The sequence below is a fragment of the Pseudonaja textilis genome, chromosome 13 (genome assembly GCF_049901715.1).
Source record: "Pseudonaja textilis isolate UNSWEBS1 chromosome 13, rPseTex1.2, whole genome shotgun sequence".
In the NCBI taxonomy this organism is placed as follows: Eukaryota; Metazoa; Chordata; class Lepidosauria; order Squamata; family Elapidae; genus Pseudonaja; species Pseudonaja textilis.
In genome coordinates, this window is record NC_142002.1 from 3006054 (window position 1) to 3032530 (window position 26477).

At 43.4% G+C, this 26477-nt stretch overlaps 1 protein-coding gene across 2 annotated transcripts in view; it reads left to right on the forward strand.

The window, feature by feature from the left end:
* Positions 1 to 26477, forward strand: part of IGF1R (insulin like growth factor 1 receptor) — a 210014-nt gene that overhangs the window by 166345 nt on the left and 17192 nt on the right. The window contains exons 11-19 of one of the 2 annotated variants that reach the window (XM_087941839.1): positions 190 to 479; positions 1790 to 1926; positions 8027 to 8186; positions 8699 to 8804; positions 10701 to 10771; positions 13871 to 14100; positions 15833 to 15943; positions 19922 to 20081; positions 21740 to 21869. In XM_087941839.1, coding sequence (XP_087797965.1) covers positions 190 to 479; positions 1790 to 1926; positions 8027 to 8186; positions 8699 to 8804; positions 10701 to 10771; positions 13871 to 14100; positions 15833 to 15943; positions 19922 to 20081; positions 21740 to 21869 — 1395 coding nt within the window. The remainder of the gene's footprint in view (positions 1 to 189; positions 480 to 1789; positions 1927 to 8026; positions 8187 to 8698; positions 8805 to 10700; positions 10772 to 13870; positions 14101 to 15832; positions 15944 to 19921; positions 20082 to 21739; positions 21870 to 26477) is intronic. The other variant, XM_087941840.1, reaches the window with a different exon arrangement.

Sequence of the window (26477 nt, forward strand, 5' to 3'; positions counted from 1 at the left end):
TGATTTAGAGTTATTTTGACTCAGGCTTCATGCAGCGAAGGGGGGATACATTTGTTTTTTAAATCCTTTTAATAACTTCGGGCGCTATTTTCTCTGGAAATATGGTGGCCTTGGCGTTCAGATTTGAGTGTCCGAGAGATTAAAACCTGGTGGTGGTTCTTGGTTTTTTTTTTTTTTTTGTTGGTCCAGACCTGATCGGAAGAGGAGGGATTTGTTCCGTGTCGCAAACGCAACGTTTGCTGGTAAGAACAACAAGACCGGCATCGCTCCGGAGCACTTGAGCAACGGGACCGATATGGAGGAGGGTGAGATGGAGTTTCCCTTCTATGAAGCGAAGGTGGACGGCAAAGAAAGGACCCTCATTTCTCATCTCCTGCCTTTCACCCTTTATCGGATCGACATCCACAGTTGCAATCACGAAGCGGCACACCTGGGCTGCAGCGCTTCAAACTTTGTCTTCGCCCGGACGATGCCTGCAGGTACCAGCAACCTCTTATGTTTTATTTCGTGTACATGTAGCTTAAGAAAGCATCGTGGTCCAATCCAGCAGGTAAAACTCCCTCGTAGTTTGATCCAGAGGTGGTATTCCGCCAGTTCTGACCAGTCTGGTAGTGGAAATTTTGAGTAGTTCGGAGAACCAGCCAATACCGCCTCTGACTGGTCCCGCCCCCGTATATTCTCTGCCTCCCATCGAGTCCCAGCTGATTGGCTGGGTCTTCTTTGGGTTGCCCTGCACAGGAGAACAGAGCTGGAAAGCAGGTTAGTGGGGTGGGGAGGGAAGGGGCATTTTGAAGTAACCTTCCCCTGCCACGCCCACCAAGCCATGCCACGCCCACAGAACCGGCAGTAAAAAAGTTTGAATCCCGCCACTAGTTTGATCCTAGAAGTAGAGTCAATGAAGGAAGAAGGCTGCAATATCATTTGAGTCAGGCTTTCTGTTGATTGACATCCTGTTTTGGGTGGGACCAGGATAAATTCAATATGGTATATCATAAAATTTAATACTATCCTTCTGCAGGAATTTGATCGTTTTCCTCTTCCGTCGCTTTAAACATTTCACTTTTGTCAGTAAATTTTGAAAGGGTTGGTAGCATGCAACTCTCTGATCGTAGATTGTATAGGCAGGATTAGGAGAGTAAGGCCTTCAGTACAGAGCTGAAGAGCTAAGAGTTCCTTAAAACTCCTTGGTGTAATGGTATATGGCACGGATCTTCAAACTTGGTAAGTTTAAAACTTGTGGGCTTCAACTCCCAGAATTCCTGAGCTAACATGACTGGAGGAGGAATTCTGGGAGTTGAAGTCCACAAGTCTTAAAGCTGTCAAGTTTGAAGACCCCTGGGATATGATAATGATAACGGTTATCATGTTTATGTATTCTTGTTGTGGCTTTCATTATTTTATTTTCTTATTTTACTTCAGTTTACGTGTTTTCCATTTCTTTTTATTGCTATAAGCAGCCTAAAAGTTCCTGTTTTTTTAAAAAAAAGCTTCCTTTTTTTGCTAAATATATAACTTCTGGCTCAAATTGGTTCAAAGGTATGCCATCTTAGATCTCAGCTCTGGTTTAGAGTTCAATCAAAGCGACAGTTTGGTCTAGTGGTTAAGGCACCAAGCTGGAAAGCAGGAGTTCAAATCCTGCTTTAGCCCTGAAAGTCAGCTGGGTGACTTCGGGCCAGTCCCTTTCTCTCCATCCAACCCACCTTATAGGGTGGTCGTTGTGGGGAAAATAGGGACGGGGAAGGTGGGATACAAATATGAACGAATCGTCTCTTCTGCTCACTTTCCACAGAAGGGGCTGATAACATTCCAGGGAGTGTAACGTGGGAAGGGAAGGAAGAAAACGCCATCACCCTGAAGTGGCCCGAGCCGGTTAACCCCAACGGGTTGGTTTTGATGTACGAAATCAAATACGGACAAAATGGAGAGGTAAGAAAACTGATGACTTGGTTGGTATCACAGGTAGTCCCCAACTTACAATCACTCATTCAGCAACTGTTCAAAGTTTTATCATCACTGGGAAAAGGGTATTCAACACTGCAAATTGCAACAACCCCTTGGTCACGTGATCAGAATTAATAAGCTTGGTAACTGGCATGTACCTATGACGGTTGAGGCCATGTGATTGCCATTCATGACCTTCCAAGCTGGTGTGATGACCCAAAGGGGCGTGGCACAAAGGCAACACAGTCACATAAGTAAGAAAAGTTCCTTTAATACCTCCAACTTTGCCCCCAGTGTCCAGTTACCTTCGACTGGAGACAAAAACTCTCCCAAGAACAGTCTTTAAGTGAAGGAAATTCAGTCCGAAAACAAAGTATAAAAAAACTATAACTAAAAATCCACACAAACCACGCTGCAGTAATTAACTGGACAGGGCAGGAGAAGGAATTGCATTTCGAAGGCCAACAGAACACACACATGAAAATTAAAAAGGAAGAATTTAAACTACAAGCCTTTGCAGATGACCTAGTCTTTATCTTGGAAGACCCTATAGAAACAGCCTCGAAACTGTTGGAAAAGATAGAGGTCTATGGGGAGGTGGCTGGTTTGAAAATAAATAGAGATAAAACAAAGATTTTGTCAAAGAATATGTTGCTGAAACAAAGGGAAGAGTTGGCAGAACTGTTAAAAATTCAAGTTACAAACAAGGTTAAGTATCTGGGGATATATTTGACATCAAGATGTAGTACATTGAAGGAGAATAATTATATTAAACTTAAAACAACAGATAGCTCAAGACTTGAAAAAATGGGAGAACTTACAATTGTCATTAATAGGAAGGATTTCAACAATTAAGATGAACATTTTACCCAGAGTCTTATTTTTGTTTCAAACAATACCAATTAGGCTTGGAAAAGAATATTTTGAGGATTTAAATAAAATTGTTTTGAAGTATATATGGCAAGGTAAGAAAGCAAGAATAAAGTTAAAGCTTTTACAGGATGCTAGATTTAGAGGAGGGTTTGGACTGCCTAATTGGGAGTTGTACTACCAAGCTGCAAACTTGACGTGGGTTAAAGAATGGATAACATTAAGGAAAACCAGATTGTTGACATTAGAAGGTCATGATTTGTTGTTGGGCTGGCATGCTTTTTTATGGTACAAGGAACTAAAACACAGGGGTATTTTAGAAGGCATTATATACGGGAGTCTCTGTGGTTGAATTGGGAGAAGATAAAAAACAGTGTTATTTGAAAATTCCAGTTTGGTTATCGATTTATAGAAGCGTTTTCTTATCCTATAATCTATAAAAAGGAACAAACAGTTAACTATGGGGAATTATTAGATGAAAAGGGTGAACTTAAATCGATGCAAAAATTGGAAGAACAAGGTATACGGATGAATTGGTTTTCATATTTGCAAATATATTCAAAGTACTATGAGGATTCCAAAGCAGAGGATTTTATGATAAGCAAACTGACTTGGATAAGATTTTGATGGGTACTGATGAAAAGGTGATTAAAAATTGTATGGTTATTTATTGCAAATTAAGCTTGAGGAAGAACAAGTTAAAGAAACTATGATTGCGTGGGGAGGAATTTTGGATATGGGATTGATTTAGAGAAATGGCAGAAATTATGGTCGCAAAATTATAAAATGACAATGTCTACAGCCTATAAAGAAAACTTGTATAAGATGTTTTACAGGTGGCATTTTCCCCGACAAGGATAGCAAGAATGTTTAAGAACAAATCCAAAAATGCTGGAAATGTCATCAGAAACCTGGTTCATACTATCACATGTGGTGGACTTGTGAGGATGCTAGAAAATATTGGACTAAAATCCACATGTGGCTGGAAAAAATGACAAAGAAGCATATAGACTTGAAACCGGAGTTTTTCTATTGGGAATACTACCAGATACTTATAGTAAAGAGTTGAAATATTTGATTGTAAATGTATTGACTGCTGCTAGGATTGTATTTGCAAAAATTGGAAAAATGAGAAAATTCCATTGCAAGAAGAAGTTGTAAAGAAAATTTTGGAATGTGCTGAGATGAGTAGATTGACTTTTGAAATTAGAGAGCAAGAAGATAAACAATTTTATTTAGTTTGGGATCTTTTCTATCAATGGTTGAATGATGAAATATTAAAATATAAAAGTTAGATAATAAGGAATAATAATGATTTTATTTTCCCTTTCCTTTTATTGGTTTTTGATACTATATTTATATAATAGTTTTCTTTGTTTCTTTCTTTTTCATATTTGGGATAGAATTGGTATGATTATAAGATTTGTTTTAGAATAAAATATTTAAAATATAGTTATCTCATAAAGGCATGACCGAATAAAAGTTTAGTCAAATTTTTTTTTTTCTTTAATAGAGATACTAGGATTTATAAATTTGTATTGATAAGAGTATTATATAAAGTAACTGTAATTGTGACTATGAGGTGAATGCACAAAACCGATGGACCAACCGACTTACGGTGTGTACAAAAATATGGGGAGCTGATACTTTTATGTTTTGTTGTTGTGTTTTTTATGTTAAAAAAATAATAAAAATTTATATATATAAAAAAAAAAGAACACACACAGTTGGGAAGACGCCAGGAACCCAGATAAACTTCGACAAAACAAGATAATGCATAGTTTGCTTCCAACAAGTTGCGGTACGCAAACTCCCTTTTCAAACACTGTATTCCCAGCTGCAGCTAATGAAGGGAATCAGGGCCCTTTCCTCCCCCGTAAACCATGCAGCTCACGTTGCTCCCTTCTCCGTTCCTCCCTGCGTGCCCTAGGATGAAGAGGGGGTGGGCCTGGGTCTTCTTCCGAATTCCCTCTGCCTTGCTCTACCTCTCCCCTGCTCTGCCCAGCCGGACTGTGCCCTTCCCCAGTTTCTTCCACAGCCAACGGAGCCACATTCCCACTTCCTGTCAGCTGCTCGGCCTCCCCCTCTGAATCAGATTCCGACAGGGGCATGACAGCCAGCTTCCAACAAGCAAAAGTCAATGAGGGAAGCCAGATTCGCTTAACAACCATGTGGCTCACTTAACTGAGCGAATCACTTAATGACCATGGCAAAAGAAGTCATAAAATCGTGCTCCCTTAACAGCTGCGTTGCCTAACAACGGAAATTCTGCTTCTGATTGTGTTTGTAAGTCAAGGGTTGCCTGCATTTGGTTATATTTCCAAACCAGGAATTAAAAAGTCCACAGGTTCAAACTTCCTGGATGCTTATATAACACCGAGGCACGAAACCTTTACAGAGAATATTAGCCCCAAGCAATGGAATATCAGATATCAGGATAGGATCTTAACCCAGAGATGAATCTTGCAACAAAGGTGGAGAACTCAACAGAGCAGGGTAGCTCACGTTTCAAGAAAAGACGCTGGAAAGATTTAGCTAAAAGGCTGCTTATTGGTGGTTGTGATTGTTTTCAGAATAAAGTGCAGTTAACAAACTCTTCCTGCTAATTATTGTGCTATGCTAGGCTTTTAAAAGTAAGATGTTATTTCATTTAATTGCGTTGCTCTTAGTGCTTTGAGTCCCCATTATGATTAAGGCAAAGTTTCTCAATGTTTGTAAAACTCCAGGGCTTCAAATCTCAGAATTGCACAGCCACCATGGCTGTCAGTGAGAATTTGGGGAGTTGAAGTCGATATACCTGGAAGTTCGCCAAAGTTTGTGAAATTCTGGGCCAAGGCCTAAATGATTGGGGGTTTTTGAGGGGCTTTGTTTACTGTTTGAGGTCATTTGTTAAGACATCACACTCAGAGGTGGTATTCAGCCGGTTCTGACCAGTTCTGGAGAACCAGTAGCAGAAATTTTGAGTAGTTCAGACAACCAGCCAATCCCACCTCTGACTGGCCCCACCCCATCTATGCTCCGCCTCCCATCGAGTCCCAGCTGATCGGCTGGGTCTCCTTTGGTTGCCCTGCACAGGAGAACGGAGCCGGAAAGCAGGTCAGTGGGGTGGGGAGGGAAAGGGGATTTTGCAGTATCCTTCCCCTGCCACGCCCACCAAGCCACGCCCACAGAATCGGTATTAAAAAAATGTGAATCCCACCACTGATCACACTATATACCAGTCAGACCACTATGATTTATTCAGTCTTTTTTTTTTTAACGCTATTTTGGAACCCAACAACTGTTAAAGGAGAATATTTGTTGCTCAGGGTTTGAACTAAGGGATCCTTGGTGATTTCTAAGCTTGGTTGTTTTCTTGCAGACCTTTCACGACCCAACTAGGTAATATAATCAGTGCTAGTATGGAGCGGGGTTTGCTCTAAGTTTATATTCTAGTCATCTGCCCTCTCAGTGTTGCTGGGAATGGTCTTTGGTTTGGCTGTTTGCTGTTGGCTTGGTTAGGCATCCAGAAATTATCCATGGTAATCAGTCACTCCGAGGCAATATAATCTCTAACTGATTTATTAGGAACAGCTCTGGTACTTCTATGGCAATTTCCAAAAGTGAAAGCCATTTTCCAGCATTATACAAAATCCACCTTCTCTCCTCCCACTTCGACACTTCATTAATCACGAGAACCAATTAACTGCAGCTGGAATTTCTTAATGCGACATACGGAATAACCGTTGGACTTTCCAACTCCTCCACCACCACCCTTTTCATACTTGGCAGCTGAATCTCAAAGCTGACAGGCTTGTTTGGCAGTTCCTTGATGATGACTTCTTGATGGTTGGTCTGATGTTAAGCCTGGTGTTAATCTATGTTCATCTTCAACCTTTACAACCATCCCTTTCCCCCAAGCCACTAGAATATAAATGGAAAGCAATCCCCCTTCCTTACTAGCACGGATGATATTACCAAGTTGGGTAATGAAACGTCTACCCAACAAACGTTATTGTTTTATGCAGGTATTTGTGTGTACATTTGTAACTGCAGCTTCCCTGTATTCCCATTTTATTATGACTTGTTTTGATAATTAAAATCTATACGAGATACCCCGATTCAAAGTTCCAACTGTGGGGGTCTCCCCGCAGAGTCAAGCGACCAAACTTAAGGCACTCCGCGACCAGGCCAGGGATGATGGGCATTGTAATTCCGCCCTTGCAGAGAGAGACCTGCGTTAGGAAGCTAATCGTTTTTGGATTTTGGTAAGGCCATTTCGTGGAGTCACTTGCTGGAACTCTGCCATTTTGGGAAAACAAAGCAGGCAGAAAAACAGGTTTTTCTTTTTTTTTCCACTGTCAAAACTAAATCTTAAGAAGAGCATTTGTACAATGTTCTCTTTTGTTCTTTGGACATCTGTTTAAATCAAACCAGGCAGCCTCCTGAAGGGGGTGTACCTTTCAGCACGTTTTTTTTATAGTGCGCGTGAGCCGACACATATTGCTTTGCAAAATGTTGCACGGGAACTGCTCAGATTGTGTGCAGTTGGGAGGGATAACAACAGGGGAGAAGACTCTGCTGTACAGGTAGTCCTCGACTTACAGCAGTTCATTTAGTGACCGTTGGGAAGCTATAATAGCACTGGAAAAAAAAGTGACTTATGACTGTTTTTCACACTTATGACTGTCGCAGCATTCCCCAGGGTCACGTGATTTACATTTGGACACTTGGCAGTTGACTCGTATTTATGACAGTTCGAGAGTTTGAGAGCCCCTTTTGCAAACTTCTGACAAGTAAAGTCAGTGGGAAAACAAGGTTCACTGTGTTATACTAATTTAAGAACAAATGTGAGAAAAGTCTTAAAATGAGGCAAAACTCACTTAATAAACATCTCACTTAGCAACATAAACATTTGGGCTCCAGAATGCTCATAAGTTGAGGGACTATCTGTGGCTTTATGCTTAAGTGTTTTTCCTCTTATGCAATGCTTCTTTTATTTATTCATTTGCATGGGGCCTCGGAGCTGCGATAAATAAAATTTGAAATTGAAACGCAGGAAGAAGAAAGGAAATAAGTAGTTGGAGAAGATTCCAGAGAAACTCTATAAAGTCCTTCATTATTGTCTTGCCTTGCATAAGATTGAGGGAAATAATAATAATAATAATAATAATAATAATAATAATAATAATAATAATAATAATGCATTCTCTTCTCTACTTTCTCAACTTTGCAGGAGAAACGGGAATGCGTTTCCAGGCAGGAATATAAGAAACTTTCTGGAGCAAAGCTCACTCATTTGAACCCGGGGAACTACACGGTTAGAGTGCAGGCCACTTCGCTAGCTGGGAACGGATCCTGGACGGAGCCAATTTCATTCTACGTCCAACCTAAACGTAAGTATTTTGGGTCACCCTGGAGGAGAAAAACAGATTTAGGAGGAAAAATGATGTTATGATGAACTGGGTATATATGTCTCAGAGGTGGCATTCAGCCGGTTCTGACCGGTTCTAGAGAACCGGTAGCCGAAAATTTGAGTAGTTTGGAGAACCGGCAAATCCCACCTCTGATTGGCCCCGCCAACCCCATCTCTTCTCCGCCTCCCATTGAGTCCCAGCTGATTGGCTGGGTCTTCTTTGGTTGCCCTGCAGAGGAGAACGGAGCTGGAAAGCAGGTTAGTGGGGTGGGGAGGGAATGGGGATTTTGAAGTAACCTTCTGCCATCCCCACCAAGCCATGCCCACCAAGCCAAGCCACACTCACAGAACCGGTAGTAAAAAAAAATAAAATTGAATCCCACCACTGATATGTCTAGTCTAACAAAGAGAAGTTTCGTGAAAGCACCTCGAAGCATACAAACAATGTTGTGCTTGTGCGTGCTTTTAAACTCCGGGTTTTCTTCGTTGCAGCAGCAGACTACGGAAATTTCTTGCATCTGATCATCGTCCTTCCCATTGCAGTCCTGCTGATCATTGGTGGTCTACTCATCATGGTTTACGTCTGCAACAAGAAGAGGTGAGACTGGCAGAGGAGTGGGTGGAATTCAGTGCAAGATTTATTACCGTCAGAAAAAAACGCGGAGCGTCTTTTAACCTGACCTCAATTCGGTGCCTGCGATTCTTATGAAACACTTTATGGTTACATAATCTCTCTCTCACTGTCTCCCTAAGCAAATCCCAGGGAATGGAATAAATAATTCTGACAAACATTACAGGCAGCGTTAACTATTCCTAAAAATACAGGCAGCTTCTTCCTCTCCTTCCTCCCCCTCATTTTAAGTAACCTGCAGGTCTCAGGGTATCTTGAATGACGGATAGGACAATTTGGCGCAGTCAAGACGCTACTGCCATCTTGCTTCAGCCAACTGGCCACAGCCAACTTGCTGTGGGACAAGAGGAACACTCCTATCGAAGAAATTAGAATTCTAAGAAGGACCGAGCTGGAAGAGACCTTGGAGGTCTTCTAGTCCAGCCCCTTGCTCAAGCAGGAGAACCTATGCAATCTCAGACAAGTGACTTTCCAGTCTCTTCTTAAAAACTTCCAGTGATGGAGCGCCCACAATTTCTGGAGTGGTGGAATAGAATCATTCAAGCACGAATGCAAAAGGAAAGATGGAATGAAATGTGAATGACAAAAATGAAAACATTTTTAAAAATTATTTTAAATACTTAAATTGAATTGTTGAATTGTCCCGCAGCGAGTTATCCTGTCGTTTTATCTCGGGATGAATTGGCTGTGGCAAATTGTCCCATTCTGATGTTGTCCCATTCTGATGTTGTGTCATTCATGCTTCTATCACTGAGATGGAATACAATTTTCCAAAAAGTTGTCGCTTTCTCCCGAGAGTTTTCATCAAACATTGCCATTGTTGGTTTTTTTCTAAATTATGAGATGAAGATTTCTTTCAAAGCTTCTGGAGTGGGATATGCGCGATGGTGGCGCAGTGGTTAAAGTGCAGTACTGCAGGCTACTTCTGCTGACTGCTGGCTGCCTGCAATTTGGCAGTTTGAATCTCACCAGGTTGGCTCAGCCTTCCGTCCTTCTGAGGTTGGTAAAATGAGGACCCAAATTGTTGAGGGCAAGAGGCTGACTCTATAAACTCCTTAGAGAGGGCTGGAAAGCACTGAGAAGCGGTATATAAGTCTAAGTGATTTTGGGAGGGAAGAAAGGAAAGAAGGAAGAGGGAGGAAGGAGGACGGAAGGAAGGAAGGAAGGAAGGAAGGAAGGAAGGAAGGAAGGAAGGAGCTGGGGTGGCACAGTGGTAGCAAGCTAACTCTGCCCATTGCCAGGAGTTCGATGCTGACCAGCTCCAAGTTGACTCAGCCTTCCATCCTTCCAAGATGGGTAAAATGAGGACCCAGATTGTTGGGGCAACAGGCTGACCCTATGAAGTACTTTGAGAAGGCTGTAAAGCACCGTGAAGCAGTATATAAGTCTAAGTCTAGGTCTCACCCTATAGGCCAATGGGGAATAGGTAGACTTCAACTTATGGCTGATTGCTTAGCGACTGTTTGAAGTTATGACAGGCCCTCCAAAAGTACATACAACCCAGATTCAAACTTTCAAGGGAGAGGAAGAAAAGGGGCCTCAGTTTTGTCTCACAGAGGCCTGTGTGAAAAGCTACGTTTATGCAACTCCAGATACCAATTTTAGGAAATAAATATCCCCTGAAATGCAAATTTAAGGGATCTACCATTGCATAAGAGGTAGGAAGTAACACATCAGATTCCTCGCACCTCCGTATAACGTGCTAAAAGTAGTTAGTGGGTTGTGTGAGGAGTGGGCGTTTTTAACAGCAAGTCCCAGAACAGGGCGCCAGGCGAGAGGCCCAAAATAGTGTGAGGATTTGGTCCTTTTTTGGGGAGAGAGGTGAGTATCAACGTGAAGAAGTAACTGCTTTTATTTTAACAGGAACAGTGACAGGCTTGGAAACGGAGTGCTTTATGCTTCTGTGAATCCTGAATATTTCAGCGCTTCAGATGGTAAGTTGGCTTTTGAGGGTCATCAGAAGCAAAAGTCTTGGAAGTGGGTGACTGGACTTTGGCAGAAGGGAAGGGAAGCATTTGTTCCTCTTGTTGAACAGGCAGGCAGTTGCCCAAGATGAAATAATCTCCTCTTCCTCCTCCTCTTCTTTTCTGCACTCTGCACTCCTTTCTAGCACTGATGATGTTACCTAGTTGGGTCATGAAACATTGTAAGAAAACTACCAAGCCCAGAGAGCAATAAGAACCTCACAGTCCTCCTCCTCTTCCTTCCTTCCTTCCTTCTCCTCCTCCTCTCTCCTCCTCCTCTCTTCTTCTCTTCCTCCTCTTCCTCTCTTCTCCTCCTCCTCCATTCTTCTCCTCCTCCTTCTTTTCCTCCTCCTCCTCTTCCTTTTTACATTTCTTCTTCATCTTATTCCCCTGGCCCCCTTAGAAGGATCCAAGTGGCTGCTTCAAAGCTCATTGCTTTCGGCTAACAAATGAAATAGCTGTCCTTCAATTGTCAGGGCTTAAAGCTACCTTAGTAATTTTAAAACATATGGACTTCGGCTCCCAGAATTCTTTAACCAGCATGCTGGTTAGCTAATTCAGGGAGTGGAAATCCACACATCTTAAAGTTGCCAAGAATTGAGAAACACTGAGAGTGGTGGATAAAAAAGGATGCATAAAAAGGTATCCTGTTTTTGATGATGATGGAGAAGGAGAAGGAGAAGGAGAAGGAGAAGAAGAAGAAGAAGAAGAAGAAGAAGAAGAAGAAGAAGAAGAAGAAGAAGAAGAAGAAGAAGAAGAAGAAGAAGAAGAAGAAGAAGAAGAAGAAGAAGAAGAAGAAGAAGAAGAAGAAGAAGAAGAAGAATTATTGAACAGAATAAATTCACTCTCTCCTTTCTCTGCCATGCATTATAAACTTGGCTTTTTGTAGATTCTGTCAGGCAGGCTGGGGATTTTCAGCTTACTAGTTTAGATTGAATCTTGAGAGGGTCACTTCATCTTTAACATCTAAAAGAAGCAGGAGGAAAAAAAATAAACACTGCTGTTAAAATCTTGATTTTGTTTTTATTCTTGTAGTCAAAAGGTTGGCTGTTGTGGCTTATTTAAAAAAAAATGTCTCAGGGTTCAGGAGAAAACAAATGGCTGAAACCTGCTGATGAATGTAATCGGAGATATTTTTATCTACCTGGGCGTTCGTTTGTTCCCAACGGATTTTTAAATATGTTGCATTATTTCATGTTCAAGAAGTACAAGTCTAGAGACTAACTGGAGTATTCTTCTCCCTTTCTTAAGATGTTTTGATGTGGTGCTGGGAGGCCAAATGTAAAATTGTCTGCTAGATCAGATCCTGAAAATTTTGGCCTTCATCTCAAATGTTTTCCTCTGGATCATCCGGAGGTGTAAATTGTTACCCTGTTTTTTCCTAGATTCACTGATTGCAATTGGAAAGTTATATGTGATGGGTTTAGATTAGGTGTAGGCTTAGCACGTTGTGGGAATACAGATGTTGCGGGTCCTTTTGCTAAGCTGTGATTAAAGAAACACAGTTCAGTGTAACCTGTCAACACCGTCACTTTATATTCTTGGAGTTCGTCCATTCTTAACCTTACAACTTAGGGGCAGGATTACAACAGGATGGAGCCACACAATGGTTTCAAAGCATTTATGTTTGAACGTAAACATTGGAAGAGATTGTAAATTTGAAGAATGTAAACACTGGCCTTTTATAGTTATGTTATTCTAGGAAAAGGAAACTTCCTTGTTGCTGTCAGCTTGTACTGTAGCTTTCATACCAGAATACAATAACAGAGTTGGAAGAGATCTCCAAGGTTAACCTTTTCAGCACCAACCGCCAAAACAGGGGCGTGTGCATGTGCCGGAAACTGGAAGCTCAGCTTCCCGGGCGTGTGCATGCATGCATGAAGACCAGCTGGCTGCCACACACATGCATGCTGTGGAGCTGCTCTTCTGGTTTCTGGCACTCCTGGGCGCGCGAAGACCAGGTAGTTAGAACCCAGAAGAGCAACCGGCGACAGCTGGCGTGCCCAGAGTGATGACTCTGTGTGCCAGTACCGGAATGCGTGCCCATAGATTCGCCATCACAGTTCTAATCTTGTATTGTGGCAATCAAAACTGGAGTGCGACCTTACCAGTAAAGTATAAAATGATAGTATAGCTTTACATGTTCTTGATGCTATCCTTCTGTTGATGAAGCACCAGGATTGCCTTAGCTTTTTGGGCAGCTGCCACACACTGCTGGCTCATACTTAAGTAGTTGTCCACTAGGACACACAAATCCCCATCACAGTTACTACTGTTGAGTCAGGTAACTTCTATACCTGTGCTTTTGGTTCCTACCTAAGCGTAAGACCTTATGATCCTATCACTGAACCTCATTTTTGGGGGATATGGCCCAGTGTCCCAAATCTATCCAGATATTCTTCTGGAAGTTGAGACTATCTTCTAAAGCAGGGGGTGTCAGACTCAAGGCTGGATCCGGCCCGCAAGGTGCTTCGATCTGGCCTGTGGGGTCACCCTAGAAACAGCAAAGGAGCCGGCCCATGGCGCATCTGCCAGTGAAAACGGAGCTTGAGAGGGCCGCCCCCGACATGAGTGACATCAATCTGGCCACGCCCCCTGGCCATGCCACGCCCCCCCCAGCGAGTCCAAACACAACTACGCGGCCCTCAATGACATCGAGTTTGACTCTCCTGTTCTAAAGCGTGGCTTGTTTCCCCCCGCTTGGTGATCTCTGAAAATTGGATGCGCTCCCTTCCTGTCCCCTCCTCACACACTGGGGTGGGATTCTACCGGTTTGGGAGAACCAGTAGTTAGGGTGACGATTTGGCCCTGCCCATCCACTCCTGCCCTATTCTGTCCTTTATTTCTGGGGTTTTCAGCTCCGCTGTTTGGCGCGGCACAGCGTATTGCCATTCCTCAGTTTATTTACTCACCGGGACTGCAGCAGAGGGTAAGTTTGAGAGCTGAAAAAGCAATGTTTTTGGAAATGCCGTTTTGAAATGTGCTTTTGAGTCACACTCCTGCTCACACGCCACGGTAATTTTCACAAACTACTTTTCTGATTATTTTATTTTAAATTTATTTTTGCAGTATACGTGCCCGATGAATGGGAAGTGCCCAGAGAAAAGATTACAATGTGCCGGGAACTCGGGCAAGGCTCCTTCGGCATGGTCTACGAGGGAGTAGCCAAAGGCGTGGTGAAAGACGAGCCTGAAACCAGAGTGGCCATCAAGACAGTCAACGAATCAGCAAGCATGAGAGAGCGGATCGAGTTTCTCAACGAAGCTTCGGTGATGAAGGAGTTCAACTGTCACCACGTAGTAAGTGACTGAGCTCTGCAAAGCTGTGGCGATTTCTGACTTCTTTCCGCCATCCCAAACTTAATATGTACATTAGCGGTAGTCCTTGCTTATCAGCCATCTTTTCAGGGACTGCTTGAAGTCATAACAGCGCTGGGCTTGTGGTACTTAAAACGACCAGTCCTCAACCTATTAACCTCTAAGCCACGGTCTCTCCTCATTTTGTTGGCCATACCAGGGGATCTACACTAGTCTCCCATTATTTATTTCTTGTAAAACATACATTCAGCACAAAAATAGTTTGTCGTGAAAGCGACTGCTTGTGAAGGTTCCTGGATTGGGGCCGAGAGGCAAAAGTGGAAGAAGTAATGCTCTGTCCCATAACTGGGTAGACCAGGTTGCTCTGATTAATCTCTCCCCTGGTATAGCTGGCAAGGTGAAGAAAGCCTGTGGCTTAGAGATTCATACATCTACCTAGTAAGCAAGTAGCCCAGGTTCGAATCCCAGAAGGGGATGGCTAGCTGATGGGAGCTAAATAGCCTGAAATAGATCTGTACTAGTCTCCCTTTATTTCTTTGTCGGTAAAATATAAATTCAACACAACGTTGCACGCTATTTCTGGTTCAAATAAGAGTATGGATGCTCCCCCGGATCAAAAATTGGTTACAAGAGATCACTGGGTATCAGATTGAGCTCAGACCGGAAACTTTCCTCTTAGGAATTATCAAAGATAGATTACCGAAAGAAGTAAAATACCTATTACTACACATTACAACAGCCGCCAGAATAGCCTTTGCACAGGTATGGAAAACTCCAACTAGTCCTAATGAAGAACTAATAATACATAAAGTAACGGAAAGTGCTGTGATGAACATGTTAACAGTGAAATTAAAAGAAAAAGATGACTCTGAATTCTTCTTCATTTGGAATAATTGGTATAAATGGCTAACAAACAGAACTAAGAAGTGAGACAAAAAGTCTATCCAAAATAACCCTTAAGAAAGTAAAGCAAAATTTTGTAAATTATACAAAGATATAAGAATAGTAATCATAGTTAAAGCTATTAGTCAATATTAGTCAAATGTAATATGATGTATTACGATATTTATATCAAAAACCTGTATAGATGCCAAGAACGCTGTTGATACCATGATGCCTTAAGATGTAACAAAAGAAATTCAATTAGATAGATAGATAGATAGATAGATAGATAGATAGATAGATAGATGATACATAGATGATAGATAGATAGATAGATAGATAGATAGATAGATAGATCATAGATAGATAGATAGATAGATAGATGATACATAGATAGATAGATAGATAGATAGATAGATAGATAGATAGATAGATAGATAGATAGATAGATAGATAGATAGTATGGATGCTCCCTTTAAAACCATCTTTCCAACATGATTTCTCCCACTCAGCATGACCATTCATCCCAAAGCTTGACTCCCCCCACAAATTCCTGTGCCCATAAGTATGTCAGGAGTGCAGAATTAGGATCATACGTTAAGTATCATTTAAGCTGATTTATTGCTCACGCCTATACATAAAAATCTAGTCCATCAAAGGTCAGGACTAAATTGGTGCTAGATAAGAGTGAACAGAATTAGAAAAGGATTGGACTTAGAACACTTGTGGGAATGTAATGACTCCAGGCTGATTCCTCTCTTGACTCCACCCCCAGGCTCTGCCTGTCCTCCTCCAACAAAGCTGCATCTAATTTGCTTGTTTCCTCTGACAGGTTCGGCTCCTTGGTGTTGTCTCTCAAGGTCAACCCACTCTGGTCATCATGGAACTCATGACCCGAGGAGATCTGAAGAGCTACCTGCGGTCTCTCCGCCCAGACACAGAAGTATGCTTGTGCTGTTGGGGAATTGTGAAATGTGCTTTGTGAAAAGAAGGTAGCTTCCCAAGTAAAACGGGGTGTACGACAAGGACACCCCTTCGAATTGGACTAGAGCAGTGGTTGCCAACCAGTGGGCTGGGGACCACTGGTGGTCTGCGAGAAAATTTTGGTGGTCTGCAGAGAGATGTCACCCCAAAGCACCCCCAAAGCAATTAATCCAGGCTGCGCGGGACACACAAGGCTGCACCATCCACATGGCCTGCGGGAACACAAGGCTTGCGTCACTTGCATTGCAAACAACACGAGGAAGTGAGGGGAGGGGGGAAAGAGCAGAGCGGGGAAACTTGCCCCACTCACCCCACATACCTCGCCTGGCCACCGGGTTGCTTCTTTCCACTTCTTTCTTCTGCTTTTGGCTGCACACAAGGAAAACAGCAAAAGTCTTTCTCTCCCCCAAACTCCACCAGAAATGATCTTTGGGGCCCTGCAAGGCCTCCTCCTCCAAGAGGCTGCCCCGGCACAACAAGTCTCACAAAGACTCATTTCTGGCAGAGTTTGGGGGAGAGAAAGAAAACTTCTGCTGCTTCTGCTGCTTTCCTTGCATGAAGCCAAAAGTCTCTCCTCTCTCTTTCTCTCCCCCTGAGAACGGAGATGAAGACGGTATCCTGTGATCCCAAATAAAGAATGATCGATCGGTAGGAAAATGGGGTGAGGAATTTCCTTGCAGACTTTTTTTGGGGATTTTCCTAGGACCTCTCGTCCGCAGGATTTAAAATTACGCGTTTGGTGGTTCCTGAGGTCCAAAAGGATGGCGGCCCCTGGACTGGAATACCTTCAAGGTCCCTCCCAACTCTGTAACTCTGTGGTTTTGAATTCTTAGGCAGGAGGCTTCTGTGTCGCTACAGAATCCGTCCTATTCCGCTTAGCCCATTGCTTCCATAAACTTGGTTTAAGGAAGCCGCCACTTTTTCCTTAACTGCTTATGTCAAGATAGGAAGGAGTTGAGATATTCTGCAATAGGTATGTTCAGTTTTTGTGAGCAGGTAGGCAAGGATGAAGAAGGAAAAGAGCTACTTGTTATTACAGTGATGCCCAATATTTGAACAGCCAGAAGCATTCCCCCTTTTTTACAGCTACTTTTTCATTCTCATTTTGATAAATAATAAAACGGCAATCTTCTAGCCGTTTTGCCAACCTATTTGTTTCGCCCTTACTCTTCACTCTGAAGAAGCCAGGATGGTTGTTTAGTGTAAAACAGCCCTGCTAATTGCTCATGACTTTTCGTAGGGCAGTCACCGTTCTCTTTCACTCTTGCCTTGAATTATGAATGAGTTTTTGCAACAAACACTAATATTTAGTCATGCGGTTGACATTTAATATTCACGCTGGCAGCAGAAGATCACCACTCTTGTGTGTGTTGTCACAAGTTCCAAGTTAGGCAGGAGAAAAGGGGGAGAGAGTCCTTTTTATTTGGCTCTTGAGAGAGTCCTCAAGAACCAAATAAAAGTGAAATTAGGGCTGGCAGATTTCGTTGAGTTCTTCCCTTCTTCCCAGCCTTCCCTTTGCCGCCTTTGTGGATAGCTTCTGTTGTAAATAATTCATGGGGAGATAGTGGAAGCATCTGGTGTGTTTGTGAAGATGAAAGTGTGACTGTAAACCAAGCGGCGTTCCTTGAGCTGAGATAAATATCTTGGCTTCTAAAAACATGATTGTAGAAACAAACTTGGGGGCTGAATGGAGAAAGAGTGGATGACATGTGATCTTTTCTGTTTCTTTCCTTTCTCTCCTGTTGTACTTTTGTTGTCCTTCCTCTCTTGGTTGGATGTGAGAGAACATGGAGCTCTTCTTGGATGTGAGAGAACATGGAGCTCTTCTTGGATGTGAGAGAACATGGAGCTCTTCTTGGATATGAGAGAATATGGAGCTCTTCTTGGATGTGAGAGAACATGGAGCTCTTCTTGGATATGAGAGAATATGGAGCTCTTCTTGGATGTGAGAGAACAAGGAGCTCTTCTTGGATGTGAGAGAATATGGAGCTCTTCTTGGATGTGAGAGAACATGGAGCTCTTCTTGGATGTGAGAGAACAAGGAGCTCTTCTTGGATGTGAGAGAATATGGAGCTCTTCTTGGATGTGAGAGTGAACATGGAGCTCTTCTTGGATGTGAGAGAACATGGAGCTCTTCTTGGATGTGAGAGAATATGGAGCTCTTCTTGGATGTGAGAGAACATGGAGCTCTTCTTGGATGTGAGAGAACATGGAGCTCTTCTTGGATGTGAGAGAACAAGGAGCTCTTCTTGGATGTGAGAGAACATGGAGCTCTTCTTGGATGTGAGAGAACAAGGAGCTCTGCTTGGATGTGAGAGAACATGGAGCTCTTCTTGATGTGAGAGAACATGGAGCTCTTCTTGGATGTGAGAGAACAAGGAGCTCTTCTTGGATGTGAGAGAACATGGAGCTCTTCTTGGATGTGAGAGAACATGGAGTTCTTCTTGGATGTGAGAGTAAACATGGAGCTCTTGGATGTGAGAGAACATGGAGCTCTTCTTGGATGTGAGAGAACATGGAGCTCTTCTTGGATGTGAGAGAACATGGAGCTCTTCTTGGATGTGAGAGAATATGGAGCTCTTCTTGGATGTGAGAGAATATGGAGCTCTTCTTGGATGTGAGAGAACAAGGAGCTCTTCTTGGATGTGAGAGAATATGGAGCTCTTCTTGGATGTGAGAGAACATGGAGCTCTTCTTGGATGTGAGAGAATATGGAGCTCTTCTTGGATGTGAGAGAACATGGAGCTCTTCTTGGATGTGAGAGAACAAGGAGCTCTTCTTGGATGTGAGAGAATATGGAGCTCTTCTTGGATGTGAGAGAATATGGAGCTCTTCTTGGATGTGAGAGAACATGGAGCTCTTCTTGGATGTGAGAGAATATGGAGCTCTTCTTGGATGTGAGAGTGAACATGGAGCTCTTCTTGGATGTGAGAGAACATGGAGCTCTTCTTGGATGTGAGAGAATATGGAGCTCTTCTTGGATGTGAGAGAACATGGAGCTCTTCTTGGATGTGAGAGAACATGGAGCTCTTCTTGGATGTGAGAGAACAAGGAGCTCTTCTTGGATGTGAGAGAACATGGAGCTCTTCTTGGATGTGAGAGAACAAGGAGCTCTGCTTGGATGTGAGAGAACATGGAGCTCTTCTTGGATGTGAGAGAACATGGAGCTCTTCTTGGATGTGAGAGAACAAGGAGCTCTTCTTGGATGTGAGAGAACATGGAGCTCTTCTTGGATGTGAGAGAACATGGAGCTCTTCTTGGATGTGAGAGTAAACATGGAGCTCTTGGATGTGAGAGAACATGGAGCTCTTCTTGGATGTGAGAGAACATGGAGCTCTTCTTGGATGTGAGAGAACATGGAGCTCTTCTTGGATGTGAGAGAATATGGAGCTCTTCTTGGATGTGAGAGAATATGGAGCTCTTCTTGGATGTGAGAGAACAAGGAGCTCTTCTTGGATGTGAGAGAATATGGAGCTCTTCTTGGATGTGAGAGAACATGGAGCTCTTCTTGGATGTGAGAGAACATGGAGCTCTTCTTGGATGTGAGAGAACATGGAGCTCTTCTTGGATGTGAGAGAACAAGGAGCTCTTCTTGGATGTGAGAGAATATGGAGCTCTTCTTGGATGTGAGAGAATATGGAGCTCTTCTTGGATGTGAGAGAACATGGAGCTCTTCTTGGATGTGAGAGAACAAGGAGCTCTTCTTGGATGTGAGAGAACATGGAGCTCTTCTTGGATGTGAGAGAACAAGGAGCTCTTCTTGGATGTGAGAGTGAACATGGATCTTTTGGCACACGTTTCAAGTGAGGGTAATTAGTCCCGTCGGGCAGCCAATGAAACGAGTGGCCAGCCGTGACACTGAAAATGACCCAAGTCTCGAGGTTAGAATAAGGAAAGAACTTTATTGACCTGGTGGCGATCTCCATTTCTTCCTTAGAACAACCCCATTCAGAATCCTCCGCCTTTAAAGAAAATGATTCAGATGGCTGGGGAGATTGCAGATGGCATGGCTTATCTCAACGCCAACAAGTTTGTCCACAGAGACCTGGCTGCCAGGAACTGCATGGTGGCAGAGGACTTCACTGTGAAAATCGGAGGTAGGACTTCACTACTGCTTGGAAAAAGGAACGGTTTAGTATTGTTGTAGACACAACAGGCTGAAAATGTACAAGCAAGACTTGGTGACACCTCCAAGAAATGGATAGGGTAGGAATTTCCAAGTTTGGTGCGTGTGTGTGTGTGTGTGTAAAATATTGAGTTCTTGATACAGGCTTCATGTTCATAGGACAACCATTTGTCTGAAATGGTACAGTGTTTCTTATCTGAGCAAGGCATTGGACGAGAAGTCCTCCAGAGTCCTTCCATTAGTTTTTAACCTGTTCCAGTCAAAACACTGGGGTATTGCCACCAACTTTTAAGTGTTTTTGGAAATCATTTTGCAGCCCATATATAGAGGTAGATGGACCTTGAAAAGGAGAGTACAAGGGGAGCTACAGAAAGCCCATCTTAGATCTACAGTGAGATATTTCTCTCCATATTACATAGGCCGAGGGAGCAAGTTAAAGGGACATTATCATGTTTTCTTGCAATAGTTTAGGGCCGTGATGGCGAACCTATGGCACACGTGCCACAGGTGCCATGCAGAGCCATTTGTGTGGGCATGCGAGCTGCAGCCAAACTTACCTGCACTGCTCATGCGCATGCCTCCCAGCTGATTTTCGGCCTCCCAGAGGCTCGAGGGAAGCCTCTGCAGTCTTTGGAGGCCGAAAAACAGGCCTGTTTTGTCACTTCCGGTATTTCCGGAAATACAGGAAGTGATGAAATGGGCCCGTTTTTCGGCCTCCAAAGGCTGCAGAGGCTTCCTTCGAGCCTCTGAGGGGCCAAAAAAGGCCTCAAACAGCCGAAAGTCAGCTGGGAGGCATGTACATGCACAGTGCAGGTAAGGGGGCGGCAGAGGGATCGTGCGCGTATGCGCAGGGGGCGTGGGAGGACCCGCGCGCATTGCCTTCTGGGCAATTTTTGGCACAGGAGCCCAAAAAGGTTAGCTACCACTGGCTTAGGGGATGACAAAAGTAGACTTCCAATAGACTTTTAGAAGGCTGTTTTGTCCCCTGGCCTACCTTGAAGTACTGACACCATAGAAGACCAAGAGGGATTATTGTAATAAAGGTGACATTAGAGACTGATACTTGATTTTGCAAGCAAAAAGATCAGAATATATCTTTCCCAGCAATTAACTCCCAGATAAGCAGGGATTCACACCAGACAAATAATTAAGCAGAAAACAATAGCCAAATCTAGGAACTACCAAAGAGAAAAATCACATTCCCACCAACACTCATGGGGAAAGCTACTGTATATAAACAAGAAGCAAACAGTACCCTTTCTCACACTGATGATGTTACCTAGTCAGGTCATGAAAGGTCTGCAAGCCAACAATCAGACTCTGAGAGCACTGAGGATTTCATTTGGTTTTGTAGCCCAGCATGATTTTTTAAAAACAACAACAACAACTCGCTATCTTTAAAATAACAAATAAGGCTGAGATTGATAGGAAGCGTAGTGATCTATATGTTTACAGATAAACTGAAGTGTTTTAGTGCATCCCAGGGGTGCTATAAAACAGAAATAAAAGTGTGTGCTAATAGAGCTACACAACTGAAGTCTGCTGGCTAATCTTGGCTTGGCTGTTATTTTGATTTCTGCTTGAACTGCGATTTGCTGAGCACATACGTGTCTCTTGTGTGCTCTGTAGATTTCGGCATGACGAGGGATATCTACGAGACTGATTACTACCGGAAAGGTGGAAAGGGACTACTGCCGGTGCGCTGGATGTCTCCAGAATCGCTGAAGGATGGCGTCTTCACGACCCACTCGGATGTTTGGTAATAAAATAATTTATAAAAGCATTCTTGGATGGCTCTTTGCCGGTCCCTGGAGCTTGGTTGTTTCGTACCTTCTTAGGTTTCGATCAGAGGTCTTCAAACTTGGCAACTTTTAGACTGGTGGGCTTCAACTCCCAGAATTCCCCAGGCAGCCATGGGAATTCTGGGAGTTGAAATCCACAAGTCTTTAAAGTTGCCTGGTTTAGATAGCTGTGGCTTTGAAGATAGTCTGCTGTGAAAGCTGTAGACATCTCGGCGGGAGTTCTATTTCCTTAGGGAACCTTTGTTTCATGCTTGAGGTAAAGATAAAGGTTCCCCTCGCACATACGTGCTAGTCGTTTCTGGCTCTAGGGACCGGTGCTCATCTCCATTACAAAGCCAAAGAGCCAGCGCTGTCCGAAGACGTCTCCATGGTCATGTGGTCAGCATGACTAAACACCGAAGGCACACTGAACGCTGTTACTTTCCCACCAAAGTGGTCCCTGTTTTTCTACTTGCCTTTTTTTTACGTGTTTTTGAACTGCTAGGTTGGCAGAAGCTGGGGCCAGTAACGGGAGCTCACTCCGTTACACAGCGCTAGGGATTCGAACCACTGAACTGCCAACCTTTCTGATCGACAAGCTCCACGTCTTAGCCACTGAGACACTGCGTCCCTGGTCATGCTTAACCCCCCACCCCCCAGTTCAAACTGTTTGGTTATAAAACTGACCGATTTCTCTGATTAGTCAAGACCAGGGGTGGGATTCTACCAGTTCGCCCCTATTCGCTAGAACCGGTTGTTAACATCCAAAGTAGTTCAGAGAACAGGTTGTTAGAAGAAATTACTGGCCTAATCCTGTCAGGAAGGCAGGAAGGAAACATTCTGGTGTTGCTTACAGAAACTGCCTCTCTGTTAACCCTTATTACATTCTTAGCAGGACTAGACTTCCCGTCTCAGGAACGTCTCTGGAGTTTTTTTCCCCTCCTTTGCTGGTACTTTGCTTGTATGGAGGGACCATTCAAAGTTACAATGGCACTGAAAAAAAGTGACTTATGACCATTTTTCCCACTTACGACTGTTGCAGCATCCCCACAGTCATGAGAGGCCAGCCCAGGTGTGATGACCCATAGTCTCTCAAAATAACCCCAAACCCAAAACATATATTAAAGTCTGGTAAAGCCTTCAACTTAACTTCACTGTTTTATTAGGCACAGTTTAAAGTCACAAAAGTAAATAATGAGGCAAACAGAAAACCAAAACAAAACCGCATTGACGAGAGTTCCGAAGCAAGCCGAGATAACTAATTATAAACTCCAGGAAAATAACCGAGAAAAGTCCATGGGAAGAATCCCAGCAAAGATAAACCTCTTTCAAGCTAAACACTAATTGACTTCAGCAATTCTAACTGCGCAGTTGCAAACATATATACATAGCTTCCACCTACAAGCCACGAGGAGGATCATGGTAATCTCCTCTTGAGTAGACCTCGCTTTTCCCTGATCGCCTCCTCCCTGCGTGACCTAGGATGGAGAGGGGATGGGCCTAGATCCTCCTCTGACTGCTCAGACGGCCTCTGCCCTTCCCCAGCCTCCTCCACCACCTCTGGAGCCACACTCCCACTCCCTGTTGGCTGTTCCTCCTCTTCCTCAGAGTCAGACTTCACCAGGGGCGTGACACAAGGAGATGCGTGCCTCGATGTGAGTGATATTGAGTTGGCCACACCCAGGCAATAACATGACCACCAAGCCATGTCCACCCAGTCACATGACCACCAAGCCACGCCCACCACCCAAGCCAAGGCCACAGAACCAGTTGTTAAAAATTGAATCCCACACCTGGTCAAAACTTCTTCCTAGTCCCTTATAGTAGATGTAACAGGAAAGACCAGATACTGGTAGTCCTCAGCTTACGACCATAATTGTGCCCAAAATTTCTGCTGCTAAGGGAGTTTTGTTCCATTTTATGACCTTTCTTGCCCCCGGCTGTTAAGCGAAACAGTGCAGTTGTTAAGTGAGTAACGTGGTTTCTTAGTGAATCCGGCTTCCCCGTTGAGTGTTGCTTGTCAGAAGGGCGCAAAAGGGGATCACGTGACACCCCCTCCTATGGGACACTGCAACCGTCATCGATAGGAGCCATTTGCTAAGCGTCTTATTTTTGATCACATGACCCCGGGACAATGCAACAGTCATAAGTCCATGGCAGTTGCCAAGGGTTTGAATTTTGATCAGGTGACCATGGGGATGCTGCAATGGTCGTTAAACGTGGAAAATGGTCATAAGTCACTTTTTTTCAGTGCCATCTTAACTTCGAACAAGCCACTAAATTTGTAATTCGAGAGCTACCTGTTTTGGAATCCACTTGAGAGGGAATTCCCCCTAATTATAAAGCGATAAGAGAAATTAGTGTAATAGATATACTGAATATTACTTATATTGTTCTGACCCAAGCCTCGTTCAAATCAAATAAACACAAAGTATATATAAAAGCAAACCTTTTTAATGCGTCTCTGTGAAGTCCATTCATTCATTAAAACTAATTGTCCCAGATAAAAGCAGGCCCTTTCAAGGTTGCAAAAGGCTGCCAAGAATACAAGAATTAATTGCAGGGAAATATCCAAAACCCAAAGTCTCCGAAAACAAACCAGGATAGACAGGACTTCCACAAGAACTTGAATTTGAAAGGATTTCTTTGCTTCCTGCAAAGAATCCCACCTCTGAGGGCTGGCTTTTATCCCTTATGGAAGGGGCCATCCCCTTGCAGTCCTACTCCAGAGTCACCCGTGCTGCTGCAGCTGTTCTTTCCTTCGAGCAGCCCTGCGCGCACGCACGCTGGGCACAGGCTCCTCGGGGCGCTCTTCATCATTGGTACCAGCCTCCACAATCTCCGAAGGCCGCATTCCATTCCCTGACGGTCCTGGCCCCATCCCTGCATCACACGCATCCGACCCCTCATCCGAGTCCTCGCTCTCCGAGACCTCAGCCGTCCACCCCTGCTGCCGGCAAACCACAACATATATATGTGGGAATGTGATGATTATTATATGGTTATACTGTTAAGAAGAATATTATTAGTAATTGTTAAGCACATGAAATAAGTACCTAATCGACACACGATTGAAATGGAATGGATTTATTGTATGTTAAAAAAATTTAAAAATGTAAACTGAGAGTGAATTCCCTCATGTGATAGCTTCCAAGTTGTAAGAGTTGAAAACTGGTGTCATTGTTTTTCTGTGCTATTTTCCCACAGCCCCAACGAAGCTTGTTAGATCTCCAGGCTTGGCAGGCCTGGCCGCTACATATAGATTTGTATATTTTGGGAAATCCGCTGCAGAATTTGGCTGCCCGCTGCAAAAAATTCTTGGGATGGGGAAAGCCGTTTGCTCTCTTGCAGTCTAGCTTTCTGAAAAAGCTAACTTTGGAGTGGAGCTGCCTGGTTTTTTTTTAATTTTAGATTCCGCTGACGGAATAAAAATAAACACGGCAGACGTAAGATGGTGGATGGGAGCTCATTTGGATCCAGATCCCAGAGTAAATGAACATTCTAGTTACTATCAAGATTTCCATAATTAATTCCAACATTTCAGGAGTTGTGGAGAATTCATACATGCAGCAGATAACGGCCTCCCTTTGGATAACGTTGTTTTAATGAATATTTTGAACACGGCAGATATGTACAATTTGGAATATAAAAACCCCTTTGGGTTATGTGGCATGAATAAATTAATAGGGTTATTAACTTCTGGCCATGTTTTTTTCCCTATAAATCTTCCTTAGATTCTTCCTGTCACCGAGGCTTTCTTTTGTTCAAATGGGACTCCAGGCATCTAAATATCATGTCTTCTGAAAGAGCCAGCCATGAGGTTGGTCTTTCTCTAAGTTGTGTGGCCTTCAACTCCCAGAATTCCCCAGCCACCATGCTCACTGGGGAATTCTGGGGGTTGAAGCCCCCCGTATCTTGGAATTGCCTAGGGTGAGAAACACTGAATTAGTTGCTCTTGGTAACTTCAGATTTCTTTCTTTTTACTGTCTCCATCGCTTTGGAGTGTGTTAAAAGATTTTAATTGTAATATATATTCTGAATTGTGAGCAGCCCAAAGTCGTTTGCTGAAATGGGTGGCTATGGAAATCAAGTAAATATAATTAAAAAGTGACGTGATTTGACCATGAGCAGGCAACAGAGCATTGGGCGCAGGAGCAGCTTCTAACTTCTGCTAGCTTCCCCGTTGTGAGACTGTAGCAAAGAGCATCACAAATCTCCCTTCCCTTCCCTCTTCTCCCTTCCCAGCAGGCAGCTAAACCGCTGCTGCTGGGCGGGGCAGGGAATAAGGGATTGCAAGACTGGCTGGGAAATTGTCACAGAACATTGAAAATTAAGGTCTCACGAGTGCAGCAGCAACTGGCAACACTGACGCAACTACAACCTCTCCAAATTTTGATCCCTTGGGAGTTCTGGGTCCTGAATTTTTGACACATTCTACATGTTAGCCCATTTAAGATGCCTTGATTTAAAAACGGTTTCCCTATGATACCGTGTTTAATGGTTATGACAACAATAATTTTAATAGTACTTTTAGGAGTAGCAGTACTAGTACCTACTACTTTAGTAGCAATTTTAATAGTTATGTA